General features: G+C 48.3%; 3 protein-coding genes across 3 annotated transcripts; 1 reads left to right on the forward strand and 2 right to left on the reverse strand.

The window, feature by feature from the left end:
• Positions 1 to 6,454: 6,454 nt before the first annotated feature.
• On the forward strand, positions 6,455 to 7,159 carry N7515_005239 (zinc finger CCHC domain-containing protein; the record flags this gene model as incomplete). The annotated part of the gene is made up of 1 exon (XM_056665983.1): positions 6,455 to 7,159. The coding sequence occupies one exon, from the start codon at positions 6,455 to 6,457 to the stop codon at positions 7,157 to 7,159; it is 705 nt and encodes a 234-aa protein (XP_056519579.1).
• Positions 7,160 to 7,898: 739 nt separating this feature from the next.
• N7515_005240 (zinc finger CCHC domain-containing protein) lies at positions 7,899 to 9,043 on the reverse strand (the record flags this gene model as incomplete). The annotated part of the gene is made up of 2 exons (XM_056665984.1): positions 7,899 to 8,875; positions 8,971 to 9,043. 2 exons carry the CDS (start codon positions 9,041 to 9,043, stop codon positions 7,899 to 7,901), a joined length of 1,050 nt encoding a protein of 349 aa, XP_056519580.1.
• A 453-nt stretch (positions 9,044 to 9,496) lies between these two features.
• Positions 9,497 to 11,157, reverse strand: N7515_005241 (uncharacterized protein; the record flags this gene model as incomplete). Its single annotated transcript, XM_056665985.1, has 2 exons — positions 9,497 to 10,954; positions 11,029 to 11,157. The coding sequence occupies 2 exons, from the start codon at positions 11,155 to 11,157 to the stop codon at positions 9,497 to 9,499; spliced, it is 1,587 nt and encodes a 528-aa protein (XP_056519581.1).
• Positions 11,158 to 11,358: the final 201 nt, after the last annotated feature.

Genomic DNA, 11,358 nt, shown 5'->3' on the forward strand with positions numbered 1-11,358 from the left:
GAACCATGGTAGGTGTTGTGACAGCTGGACAGGCCTGGCAGAACCCACCTGCAGTGTCACAGGTGTTTGAAGAAGGTGAGTTGGTTGGCACGCGTCCTAAAAACGCGGGTGTGGGGCCGCATCGACGGAAACTTTTGCGGTGGGACTGTACTATAGTGGTATATCTTTCGTCTTTCTATGAAATTCAGGACCTTTAATAATAGTAGTCGCCACAGACAGACGGTCCACTAGTATATTTGGTATTGATTGAGTTTCTATATCCTAGGTTTGTCATTTGTGTAATTGAATCTGTCTATCATAATGTAGTCCTAGGGGGTAGACGACCCTGAAGTCCTTCCATATTTTTCTGAGTATATTAAAATGTCTTTTATTACGATTACTCATAGACATTGAGCCATACATGACCACATATGTCATTTCTGGCGTAGCTTTCAGCACCAGCTATATATAGTTGTCGTCCTACTTGGTTTTGACGGCTTTTTATATCATTTTTATTTAGGTATTTCCCTTACTTTCTTTTCTGTAATCCGGTTTCTGGGTCTTCTGGAATTTGAGCAGGCATATATATTCAGTGTTGTTATTGATATCAACTTATTCACTAGATTTTGTTTATAATTGTATATCGATTAATATATAGGTCTTTGTGTTAGACGATAGAGGTTTTCACGCGAGGGTGAAGGCAAAAGGATGGTTAACCAGTGTACGAAGGGATATCAAAATGGAGAGATAGACTTGTCGTCAGATTACTCTCTAGTCAATACAGAAACTGAATCTTGAAGAGATTCAGTAATATCCCACAAGTCTGGGGTCTTTATCCCCGACGCTTACATCAGTGGCAAGATAGGAGGGAGGACACAATGAATAGAGGTTCCATCGTTCCGAAACGTGGAGGCAATCTGACGGATCTTCACGGAGATCTGTCACAAGATTCTATAATGTGGTAGATCGGAACCATGAAAGGTGAGAGATCCTGACAGGGTCTCAGCTGGGCCCCGTCAATTCCAAGTCCTCCGTCTTTTCCTTCACACTTTGTTGTTACGGACCTCAAGGAAGCGCGGGGGCCGCAGCTATTTGAGTAGCAACCGTGAACCAATCATTCTACGGACGCTAGGGATTAGCGTTGTCACGTGTGTTTCGGTATACTTGGGCATGCCCCCAGGGGCCCAAGGCAAAGACATTCAGGGCAGGAGCAAGAAACAGCCTGCGGCTAACCGTCGCGAACAATACCCTATTACTCCATGAGACGGTTAGCGCGACGCGGGAAACGGCCACCATTCTACCAGCACCGAGATTACGCCCTAAATGTGGGAAGCACGGTAAAAACCCCACGTGACTACATCCTATCAGTGATAGGATGGACTCATCAGCGATGAGTTCTGACGCATCGGCGATAGGAAGGACTGGATATATAAGGACACTCATTTCAGCATCATGTATTTAGTTCTTCGCGATCAATTGCACATTGTTACTTGGTTACTACCTTTAGTACTTTGCACTTCACAGTTCACCTTCAAGACAACCCAACCTACGAGTAGGGGATTCACTCAGTAGCAATACTCAGTGATTGACTTACTCGGCGCGCACTTCTGGCACGTTCTGCAAGACACTCAACAGGATCCATCCCGCAGTAAGGCTTTGCGAAGCAACGGTACGATTGAGAGATACTCTTGGAATCCGCAGCTAGGATCAGGCAAGTATAACCCAAAGTTATCCTAACTCACAGTGACCAGTCGGCTCCGCGTAACATTTGTCTTTGGTCTTTGATGAACATTCCATTCCCTAGGAATGTAGATACTGGTCCCATTTCTGCTTTCTTGATAGAGGATTCTAGATTTGCCATCAGAGCTCGTATACTCCGTATACTGCTTATCATATGAATGGCTAGTATATCGTCAACATGCCATATTGATATGGTTGTTTTCTGTATTTATATAGACACCTTCGTCATATGGCAAAACCTTGAAACCGTATTTTTTGATAATTCCTTGGTTAAATATTTACGCCACAATCTTGGACTTTGTCTTATACCGTGGATGGCTTTCTTCAAATGACAGCATTCGGTATTATCATTATATATACCTTCAGGCAATATAGTATATAAGCGTCAAAATCAGCGTGCACAAATGCAGTTTTGACGTCATATCGTAGGATAACCCATCCTTCATCGATGGCTATTGTCTATGACATACGCCGCGTTTCGGTTCTACATGTAGTAGAAAGGGTCTCCAGGCAGTCTATCCCTAGTGTTTGGAAGCCTTGGTAATATTAGCCATCGGCCTAGGTCTTTTCATAATTTATTAACCATGATTCTTCAATTGTTGTGGGGTCTGATATAGGGTTTAATATAAATACCCACATCCCTTTGATGGCAGTGGTGGTATTCTTATAGCAAAATATTCATCAGTGTATGTACGTGAGCTTAACCCGCCGGGCAAGTGAATTTTTATAAAAGAAAAAGTGCTGTACACAGTTGACCGAATTTTCCATAACATAGCAGACCCTCGAGATGCAAAATGTTAAGATCGTGTACTGGGGGTATGAATTGGAAACCTGACATGACAACTAGTTAGTTGTCATAGTGGTCTTTTTGGTTAACGCCTGGACTTACGTTCGGTAGGTGGTGTCAGGCCCACATGCCATAAACAAATAATTGTTACGGGGTCCTACCCTAGGACCCCTCACATCTCTTGGGACTCTGGATGAGCATTGTACCTCGCCCGATCATTGGGCTCCACACATCATTGACTTGGACCCCGGATTGATGTTGGATTGGATCATCGGGCTTCCGTCATCTTGGGACTCGGACCCCGCATTATCTTGTTTGATCTCGGAAGATCCTGGAGAATCCCGGATGGCCTTGCGTGGCTTTGTATTATCTCAGGAGATCTCATACGATCGTTGGAAGATCGTTGGATAAGTCTGTGAAAGACTGTGATGTTGTACGAGGGAGTTTCCCCTCTTTTGCCCCACTTTGTTGTGCCAATGAGCATTGAGCATTTGTCATTACACTCATGTTAAATACTTCGACTTGGAGAGTGCCATGAGGGCTCTCCAAGATTCAGTCTCGTTATCGAATGGACTATGCTCATGTCTGAGCCTGCTCATATCAATGAGCCCTACATCTTGCTGTCTTCTTACCTAGCCAATAGTCTTCTGTTTCTAGTTACCCCTTAACATTCTGAATCTTCCTTAATGGCTACCTGAGAAGAAGAAGATGTCTACCCGACCGGGCCAAAACCTCCGAAACGATCACTCTACAGCAGTGACTCCATCTCGCTCCACGAGCACCTCATCCGAATACTCCCAGAGGAGTCAACCCATTCCTTCATCGCCTCTGCCTACTTCGGACACTCAGGACGAACCCCTTTTCCGATAACCTTATCTCCCCAGGAGAACCAGCGGAAACACCCGTCGATAACTCATTGCAACGCCGCATACGCGAACTCGAATACGAAGTTGAATTCTATAGACAATCCATTATCGAAGCCCGATCGAACCACTCGAACATGGAAAATACCGACGCATCATTGACCTCCATCTCTATCACACTCTGCCCGAGGTCCAGCCTCGAGCAACGACAACGATGGCTCCAAGAGCTCGGGACAACCTTTGACTCGTCTCCCCACCAATTCGTCGACGATACCAGACGGATTACCTTCGCATATTTCTGATCCGACCGACCGACATGGGCTGAATTCAAAGAATGGACTCTCCAGTTCATCCGTGGAGAATGGAACACCAATATTGATAACAAGGAACCTTCTACTTCCTCATCACCTCGCACAAATACCCGAATACGAACAGCCAGATGACCCTACCGATACAACCCAACCAGGGACAACATCACCCCCTTACTACCGAAAATACAAAACGAAATCGACGTCTTTGTGCACCCATCACTTCCAGCTCCGCAATTCCGCAAGATATCTCAGCCTCCACTGTACGACACTCGAATCAGTGCATACCCAACACAGATCTCCTTCCTCCACACAAGAACATCAACCATGCCATCGACACCCTTCTTGGTGCAACACCTCCCTACGGACCGATCTACCCCCTCGCACCGAACTTCAAGTACTCCGAAACTACATCGACCTCAACCTGAAGCTCGGTCGCATTCGACCCTCCAAGAGTCCAGCGGTAGCCCCTTCCTCTCACTTCAGAAATCCTCAACCAACTCTCTTGCGCGACTGTCTTCAGCAAAATCGATGTTCAGAACGCCTACCATTTTCCAGAACTACATTCACATTGATCCCTCTGGATACCTCGACGTGTTCTGTGTGGCCTATCGCGACGATACTCTCATCTTCTCCCACGACCGCGATCCACTCACAAAGCACATCCGTCTCACCCTCGACCGCATGCGCCAATACGAACTCTACGCCAAATCATCAAGTGCGCTTCCTACCAAAAGAGTGTCGAGTTTTCCTCGATATATTGCATCAGCGTCTATGGCGTCTCGATAAACCCCGCGTTACATCGAACTATCCAACAACTCACGCGTCTACACTGCCTTCCGAGAAACCCAGACCTTCCTTCGATTCTACAGTTTCACCGACGATCCCTCCACAACCTCGACAGCTATTCACACATCGAAGAATCCCTCTGGATACGAAGACCCTTCTCGTCTTCAAAGACCTCCTCCTCGCTTTCCAGAATACACTATTCTGCGCCATTTCGACAATAAACCGCCCCAATACAGATACTTCCCAGTGTGGATTGGCCGGTATCTTCTCACGACAAGATGATGATGGCGTTTGACATGGGTCAAAGAAGTTTACACCAACTGAGTCTCGGCATTCTACCGGGAATCAGGAGCTGTATGCTATTGATCACGGCTTCGCGTGTGGCATCACTATCTTGAAGAGAGTCGGTACCGTATCAACGTCAGTTCCGATCACAACATCTTGAAGTGTTTATGGACATTCCAAGGTTACAAGGTAAGTAAGCACGTTGGTGCATGACTCTTTCCCCTTTTATTTGTTATAAGGCACCGCGCAGGGAACAGAAACCCTGCAGATGGACCTTCAAGGATGACGAAAGCTGGTTCAAGGGATGCCTTGGATGCCACTTTCTAGATTCCTATGGCTGCCCGGATTGACACCATCGAGGTGTCAGGGTTGGCCACGGCTGAGGCCGAGATTCCTCTTGCCGCCCGGAGGGACACCGTCGAGGTGCCGGGGGAGGCGTTGGCCTTGGGGGCCGAGGATGTTTTGCCGCCCGAAGGATCCGGGGACAGGCTTTGGTAGAAGTATCAGTGACGCTTGCTGCGGTAGGAGTTCAAATTCGAACTTATTTTTTGCCGTCAGAGGAGAAACATTCCCTGGCCGGGTCAATAGATACCTGGAGGCAAGAACTAGGTCGCTCCCAGGTTGGCAATCATGATGTGTTCGTGAATGCTTGCAGAGTCGGACTGCTTACGGGAGGTAAGCACCGACTAATTTGATGGCTATCACGATGTGTGAATTGGCTGTCGGGCGGAAGTGTATTGATGCTTGCCGATCCCTATGTGATCAAAACCTGGCCTTGTCGAGCCGGTCAAGGGGTTTACCTTGTTGCACAGGTCATGGTACCTGGAGACGTTGTTGAAGGAGACCGCTTATGTGTTAGGCGTGTCTGCCGATTTGATGCCTGATCCGAGGGAGGATCTTGATACCTGTGTCTAGGATCGCTGCCGGAGCTCTGCCTGGTATGGATCATTGGTCAGTGGACCTTGAAGTTGTCGAAGTAAGAGCGCTTATGTGTTAAGCGTGTCTGTCGACTTGATGCCTGACCCAGGAGGTACGAAGGAGGATCCTGAGAAGCGTGTCTAGGATCGCTGCCGAAGTCCCTGCCTGGTATGGATCATGGGTCATTGCGCCCTGAAAGCATTGTGCTTCTCAAAAGAAATGATGATTTTACATACACAGTACCCACTGGTGAGAAATTGGAGTCTCTCTGGGCTTTTACGCTTACATCATGGCAAGAGGCCACAATGGATTTTCTCATGGGTCTTCCTGGTGCAAGGAAGTCGACCCAAGTCATACCGGTCATTATGGACCGCTCTTCAAAAGTTCGTGAAATTCTTCCTTGTTCATACTACGACGACTGCATCGGATCTTACAAAGTTATACCACGAGGTCGAGCCCTACTTGGGCTACAGGAAAAATTGTCTCTGGTTGCTGTCGCCTGTTCACTTTTCGAAATTCCGGACCAGGCTATGGGACCTTGGGGGTACCCGATACCATCTCTTTTTCCGAATGCGCGACGAGGACGTCGTCACAAAAGGGAGATGCCAACAATGAAAGCACGAATTGAAAACGATTTTTTTTCGCCAAAACTCAGAAAGAAACTCATGCTGCACTTGGGAAAACGCCAATGTCTCGACTGCAAAACGCCACAACGCATTCCATGCAGCGCTTACAGACCACAAGGACGAACACAAGTTCGACGGCCAAACACACTTCCTCGTCAAATGGCAAGGTTGGCCCTCCGAGTACAACAATGGACCGACCACAAAAACAGCCACTACACAAAAGCCCAACCCCCATCCTGGAAAGACTTCCAACAATGGACACTGGACTTCATCCGCGGAGGACGCAACACCGCTATCGACCTCGCTAAAACGTACTTCAATGCCAAACAACGACCCAACCAGGATCCGATCGCCTTCCACAACTACCTCCAGTCGATCGAATCCCAGATGGCGATATCGGAAGAACAGCGCGTCACAGGGTTCTTCGCAAAACTCATCGAACCCTTACGAAAGGAATTGAAGTTTGTTCTCCAGGATAGATTCCCAACCAATCGAGATGACCTTCTCTCAGCCGCGATCCTCACCTGGAACAACAAGGACATGGGAACACCGGCTCCTACGAAAAAGCGCAATCATGAGGATACCACCACACCGTACAGTCACAAACGGCAAAAGAACGACAAAACAGAAAACACAAACGAATCAAAAAAATCGAAAAACGACAAAAACGACAAAAACAAAAACAACGACCAGAATCCTCGGACGAAGGATCTTTCGACGATCACTTGCTACCATTGCAGCAAGAAGGGACACTACGCCAACAAGTGTCCAGACAGGCAAGCAACCAATACAGACACCCCAGCCGCGGTCAACCGAATCACCCAGGATGACAGTGACTCGGAAAACTACAGCGAGTCGGAGTAGACTCCACGATTCCGACTCCATTGGTTTACGTGGAGAAGTTACCCCAGATGACGGCCCCAATCCTAGCGGCTGACACCCCTATCGCAGCTGATTTCGACACAGGCGCCCAAGTTAACCTTGTCAGCTTGGAATTCGCAACAAAACACACAAACTGAAATTCGGCTTGGAGAGTGCCATGAGGGCTCTCCAAGATTCAGTCTCATTATCGAATGGACTATGCTCATGTCTGAGCCTGCTCATATCAATGAGCCCTACATCTTGCTGTCTTCTTACCTAGCCAATAGTATTCTGTTTCTAGTTACCCCTTAACATGGTGAGGGGTAAGGAGGTCGAAGTCTTTACGTGTGTGGCCGGAATGCCAGCGATAAGATCCTGTGTCGATTTGAATGCGGACAGGGCTCATTGCAGGCATTCCAAGGAGGACAGGTGAACCCTTTTTACCTTCTATGGCTCAACAGACAGATGTCCAGGTCTTGGTGACACCTCGGGAGTCGGTGGCAGTGATGGGAAGGTAAAAAGCACCATGGGCGTTGGAAAAGGTACCGTTGGAAGGCTTTGAGAGGCGGAGGTTTGACGGACGCTGATTTCAGTTTGTGTTTCATTGCGAATTCCAAGCTGATAAGGTTAACTTGGGCGCCTGTATCGAAATCAGCTGTGATAGGGGTGTCAGCCGCTAGGATTGGGGCCGTCATCTGGGGTAACTTCTCCACGTAAACCAATGGAGTCGGAATCGTGGAGTCTACTCCGACTCGCTGTAGTTTTCCGAGTCACTGTCATCCTGGGTGATTCGGTTGACCGCGGCTGGGGTGTCTGTATTGGTTGCTTGCCTGTCTGGACACTTGTTGGCGTAGTGTCCCTTCTTGCTGCAATGGTAGCAAGTGATCGTCGAAAGATCCTTCGTCCGAGGATTCTGGTCGTTGTTTTTGTTTTTGTCGTTTTTGTCGTTTTTCGATTTTTTTGATTCGTTTGTGTTTTCTGTTTTGTCGTTCTTTTGCCGTTTGTGACTGTACGGTGTGGTGGTATCCTCATGATTGCGCTTTTTCGTAGGAGCCGGTGTTCCCATGTCCTTGTTGTTCCAGGTGAGGATCGCGGCTGAGAGAAGGTCATCTCGATTGGTTGGGAATCTATCCTGGAGAACAAACTTCAATTCCTTTCGTAAGGGTTCGATGAGTTTTGCGAAGAACCCTGTGACGCGCTGTTCTTCCGATATCGCCATCTGGGATTCGATCGACTGGAGGTAGTTGTGGAAGGCGATCGGATCCTGGTTGGGTCGTTGTTTGGCATTGAAGTACGTTTTAGCGAGGTCGATAGCGGTGTTGCGTCCTCCGCGGATGAAGTCCAGTGTCCATTGTTGGAAGTCTTTCCAGGATGGGGGTTGGGCTTTTGTGTAGTGGCTGTTTTTGAAATCGGTCCATTGCGGTCGGTGCTTGTCGTCGAGGCAGAAGAAGGCAGTAGTAATTTTCCGTTGGTCCTTGGCGTATCGACGAGGTGACGCTTCGAAGATTTCTTCCAATTCGGAGAGCCAGCGTTGGCGTATTTGGAGGCTTGAGGTCGGGTTGAGTTTGACTGAGACAACATCCAGTTTTATGTCGCTATCTCTTTCTTCAGATTCCCGGCAGGGGCGCCTCGCAGTTGAGTTGGCTTGTCGCTGGATCTCGAGTTGTCTTTCGAGGTTTGCAATTCGTTCGGCGTCAAGTTGTCTTTCCAAGGTAGCAACTCGCGCAAGGATAAGTTCGAGAGGGGATTGATGGTTTCTTTCGGTATGGGTAATGGGAGGTTCATTCAGGGACAATTCCGGAGAGCGTGTAGACGTAGGACTTCGAGAAGGGGATTGAGAAGTTGTCGCAAGGCGACGAGCGCTTGGCGAGTTCGAGGCACAGACATCTTTTCTTCTTAGGTAGTTGGAAAGAAGAATCAGAATTGTTAAGGGTGACTGTTTACAGGACAGAAGACCTGTCAACTAGGTAACAAGAAAAATAGATGTAAAGAAGAAGAAGACTTTGATAGATTCAATGACAATGAAGAGGGAATTCCCTCATACATTATGATAATCCCTCATAGACAATCTGACAATCTTCCAAATGACACGATGGTCAACCGAAGATCGGATGTGATAAACAAAGACAATGCGGGGTCCGAGCCCTAAGCTGACGAGAGCCCGATCGATGATCGGCAGGATTCAGATCCATGATCCTCCGGAGTCGCAACGGAGATCGGGGTCCACGTCTCCGATGAACTCCCTTAGCTTTTGTTCCAGATGAAAATGGAGAACCAGGCATTACCACATGAATTGGACTCTTGAGCAGAACAAGCCGCCCAGTTACTACTACAGAACATCTACATTGCAACTCCAGCTCCCAGAATGTCCACTACCTTCTCTTGAAAATCCACCGCCAGAGCAGGCCCGTCTGTCCCTCGGAAATCTCCTTTCAGGCAAGCAAGTACAGCCTGGGTATAGCCAACCCCCATCTCCTTTGGCAGACCCTGCACTGCCAATGCCATCAAATCCTCGACCACCTTCTTTGGTCTCGGCAGCCGTCCGGAATTCTGCGCCTCTCTGATTTTTGCTTCCATCAAGCGTGACAAAGTGACCCATAGCCCGATTTCGAGAAGTACGACACCCAGTGCATAAATATCATGCAGACGGCTAAATTGATGTGTTGGGCGACCCTGTCGATTTGGATGACGATATAAATTAGGCTCGACTTCAAAATCGGAGCGCATGTCCGTGCCTTGCTGTACAGAGCGCGCATAACCCCAGTCGCTCAGGTACGAGACAACCTTGTTCTTGGTATTGAACCCGGAAAGACGATGCTCGTAGAGACCAGAGGCACTAACTCCGGATCCTGTCTCCATGAAAAGGAGAATGCCCCGACTCCATATGTTTTTGTGGACCCAAGCTGAGGCGTGGACGTTAGAGAGCGTCAAAGCAAGACTGTGTGCCATGCTGAAGCGATCATTCAGGGTTGGCTTCCTAAGTGGTCGTTTGCTTGCGCTATCGACGGCATTGATGAAGGCGTGCAGGGTTGTCAGAGATGGCCCACTTGCCCGTTCGGACTTGGGGAGCTTGTAGAGAAAAACGCTGCGCTCCTCCGAGGGTTGATCTATGAAGCCAAGGCATTCCAGCGCATAAATCTTGGGCTGGTCGAGAGATTCAGATGAGACGCTTGTGAATGCGGCGTTTTGGAGTAGCCAGGCCAGATTCCGCATGGGCTGTTTGAGCTCGTCTACTTCATCTGATTCTAGATCATCTCGCTTGAGCATGCTCTCATATTCATGATATTCAACAATCACCTGTGTCGTCTCGGCATTTGAAGGAGACCATTTTCCCAGTTGAAACCCGCCTGCTAATTTGCTTTCCTCGGTGATGATACCAGTCAGACTGTGGTAGTCTGCCGGTGCCTGGGCTTCTGCTAACATACGCCGCTTCATGACTGGTTCCAGGCCACTTATCTTGAACCCTTGATGGTTGTCTTCAACAAGTTTAGCCAGCGTGTCCTGCGACATATGCTGCATTAGATTTCGCAAATCTTCTGACCACTTGGTATACGCCTCCAAAATACGATTGAGCTTCTTTTTGTCGAAGAGAGACCAGTCATATCCTTTGAGCTTGAGCGACCTGGCTTTACTCTTGGCGCGCTCCATGAGTGATTCTTGCACTCTGGAGTTCTCTGGCTCCATGACATACTCTTCGTCCACGAGGCCGTACTTCGCTGCCATTATTTCATACTCGGCCAGCGTCTTCCTCATTTGCACCAGTAGTCCTTCTACCGTGTTGGCAATGAAGGGCTCCACCTTGCCTGGAACCATCAGCCCATGTTCCGGGTGGAAGAATGTGCGTTTGAAAAAAGAAGAGTAGACAGCTGAACATTCAGCTTGAGCCGAATCTCGGCCCGATCGTCATCGAAGGCCTTGACATCGGAAATGACGCCTTGTATAAAGACCGTGACCTGGTAGACCTGTGTGATGGCCGTCACTGCCGTGCCGTAGAAATCCATTCTGGCTCTGAAGTAGATGCTAGACGAAGGGAGACAATATCAGGACACCAGAGACTAGAGAGAGGGGATGATCAGTGGGAGTCAGCAAGTCAGCACTAATGGCTTGATTGTCCCAAACGGGACAAGGGCTAAATAAATCAGGAGACTGACAGGACTACATACATTTTTGTATGGACATGAACTATTTCGCTGAAGCAAAAG

The sequence above is a fragment of the Penicillium bovifimosum genome, assembly GCF_028826915.1.
Source record: "Penicillium bovifimosum strain IBT 22155 chromosome Unknown utg000005l_segment0_segment0, whole genome shotgun sequence".
In the NCBI taxonomy this organism is placed as follows: Eukaryota; Fungi; Ascomycota; class Eurotiomycetes; order Eurotiales; family Aspergillaceae; genus Penicillium; species Penicillium bovifimosum.